General features: G+C 49.5%; 1 protein-coding gene across 2 annotated transcripts in view; it reads right to left on the minus strand.

Annotated features, from left to right (window-relative positions):
* The window catches only part of smog (G-protein coupled receptor 158 smog), a 401,170-nt gene extending 400,312 nt beyond the window's left edge, over positions 1–858 (minus strand). For both annotated transcript variants that reach the window (XM_086537224.1, XM_086537225.1), the window contains exon 1: positions 1–858. This exon is cut by the window's left edge. In XM_086537224.1, coding sequence (XP_086393350.1) covers positions 1–158 — 158 coding nt within the window. In that variant the 5' untranslated portion in view covers positions 159–858.
* Between the last annotated feature and the right edge of the window lie 1,642 nt (positions 859–2,500).

Below are 2,500 nucleotides of genomic sequence, written 5' to 3' on the forward strand. Positions count from 1 at the left end.
TCTACGCCGATCGTATGCAGGATATGGGTGAGCTGGCGATCGCGGGCGGCGACCTTAGCCTCGTGTTGTAAAGGGTCTTCTTCGTCCGCCCACGCTCCGCAAGTGAGCAGCGTGAACGCCCACGCCACGACCCACACCCTCAGCCGGGTTGCGCTCATCGTGCTGGGTTCTTAGGGGCAGAAGGGCATCGCTGCCGTCGCTCTAAACAAAGTGGTGACGACAGTCTTGAGAGGACTGATAATGGCGCATTTTAGTGTGACCTTCCGTCAGTGTTTGAGTTATCACGGGTTTCTGCAACTACACGTTCCAAATTTAAACAAAATTCAAGGTATTTAGTTGGCAATATGCGTTTCCTATCCTTGAATATATCCGCAGAGCACTAAAGCGAAAGAATCTGTGAAAACAGCGAAAAATATCGTCCCGTATCCGTAACTATGCAATACAAGTAATCCGCAAGAGAGAAGTTAAAAAACTTCTTGGCTCGGCTACTAAACCGATATTGGCATCCGCTCCCAACTAATTACATCAATGGTAACACGAGAACACTCTGCCATCCAGGTCGCGAGAAGGACAGCGCCTGGCATTGGGTATCCTCGCTTGGCCTCACTTCTCCGTTTCCTTCGCGAGTGAAAAAGTCGACCCAACAAAGGTTATCTCACTAGTTCAGTGTCATAATATCCAGTTAATACCGAGTGGTTCGTGTCACTCGCCGCCAGAGGGCTAAACGCTGCTCATACCACTATAGCAACTTCACCACCGAATACCACACATCCAAATCCTATCCGTGGATATTTTTTTCGAACTTCCTTTTTTTGGTCAGCGTCGGAACTGGCCGCGTGTACCTCCACCCGCTCACAAGGTCAGAGACACACTGGAGGGCTGGGCTGCGTAGGACCCCTTCACGCCGACGCGCACACTCACACCCGAGCCGAGAGCACCAGGAATACTCTCGTCAGGAGGAGTACGCGCTCTCATGCGGTAGTAGGAGGGCGGCTCCCTCCTGCAGGCGGAGGAGGGGAGACTTTTTCGCTTTTGCATGTGCATCCATCGATCGCAAGGATGCAGAGTTCTTATAGTAAAGATGTGGTATTGGTTATACGATGGGTGTTTGTGCTTTTGCTTGTTATTGTATATGTAATTCCGTGTATTATGGGATTTTGTCTTGTTATGTGTTAAGCATACGTTGGTGTGTGGGTGTCAAGTCGAGAGTCTTTGGGGTTGACGGTTTTTCGGTTATTTGTGATGACAGTCGATTCGAGAGGTGAGATGTAATGTATCCTGCTTGGTTTATGTAAGGTGGAGATGTTTTTAGGTGTTGGTGCTGTGGTAATTGAGGAGGAGTGGGAGGGTTGTGTGGATTTGAGGGGGATTGTTTGTGGGGAGTGATCGGGGGGGGTGTGGTTGGGGGTGTGTGTATGTGTGTAAGTGTGTGTGTCGGTGTGTGTGTGTGTGTGTGTGTGTGTGTGTGTGTGTGTGTGTGTGTGTGTGTGTGTCGAGTGTGGTGTGGGGGGGGGGGGGGGGGGGGTGTGTGTTTGTGTTTGTGTGTGTGTGTGTGTGTGTGTGTGTGTGTGTGTTTATGTGTGTGTGTGTGGTGTGTGTGTGTGTGGTTGTGTGTGTGTGGGTGGGTGGTGTGGTGGGGGGGGGGGTAGGTTGTGTGGGTGTGGGTGTGTTTGTGGGTGTGGGGGTGTGGGTGGTGTGTGTGTGTGTGTGTGTGTGTGTGTTTGTGTGTGTGTGTGTATGTGTATGTGTATGTGTGAGGTGTGTGTTGGTGTGTGGGTGTGTGTTGGTGTGTGGTGTGTGTGTGTGTGTGTGTGTGTGTGTGTGTGTGAGTGTGTGTGGATGTTTGTGATGTTGTGTGTATGTGTTAGGTGTGTGTATGTGGTGTGTGTGTGTGTGTCGTGGGGTAGCGAGTGATGTGTGTGTGTGTGGGTGTTGGTGTGAGTGTGTGTGGTGTATGGAGTGTGTGTGTGTGTGTGTGTGTGTTTGTGTCGTTGTGGGTGGGTGGTGTGGGTGTGTGTGTGTGTGTGTTAGTGTGTTGTGTGTGGTGTGTGTTGGTGTCTGATGGTGTGTGTGTGATTGTGAGTGATGTAATTGTGTGGTGTCTGTGGGTGAGAATGGTTGTGGTGTGTGTGTGGTGTGTGATTTGTGGATGTGTTGTGGTTTACTTGTGTGTGTTTTGTGTGGTGTATGTGGTGAGTGTGATGTTGTGAGTGTAGTGTTATTGTTGTGTCGTCGTGTGTGTGTCTTGTGTGTGTGGTGCTGAGGATTATAGTGTGAGTGTGTTTGTTGTGTTTATTGTGATGTGGTGTGGTGTGGATGATTGTGGTGGTGTGTGTATGTGAGTGTTTTAGTCATTTATAGTGTGTTTGTCGTTGAGTGTTTGTGGAGATGTTGTGAGTAGAGTGTAAGTGTTCAATAGTAGTGGAGTGTGTGAGTGTGGATGAGAATGTGGAGTCCTGATGAGACGTGTGTGTGTTGTGTGTAGAATGTGTTTATGTGA

This window comes from Penaeus japonicus, unplaced genomic scaffold (genome assembly GCF_977035675.1).
Source record: "Penaeus japonicus unplaced genomic scaffold, GWHDUDI00000001_assembly GWHDUDI00000005, whole genome shotgun sequence".
In the NCBI taxonomy this organism is placed as follows: Eukaryota; Metazoa; Arthropoda; class Malacostraca; order Decapoda; family Penaeidae; genus Penaeus; species Penaeus japonicus.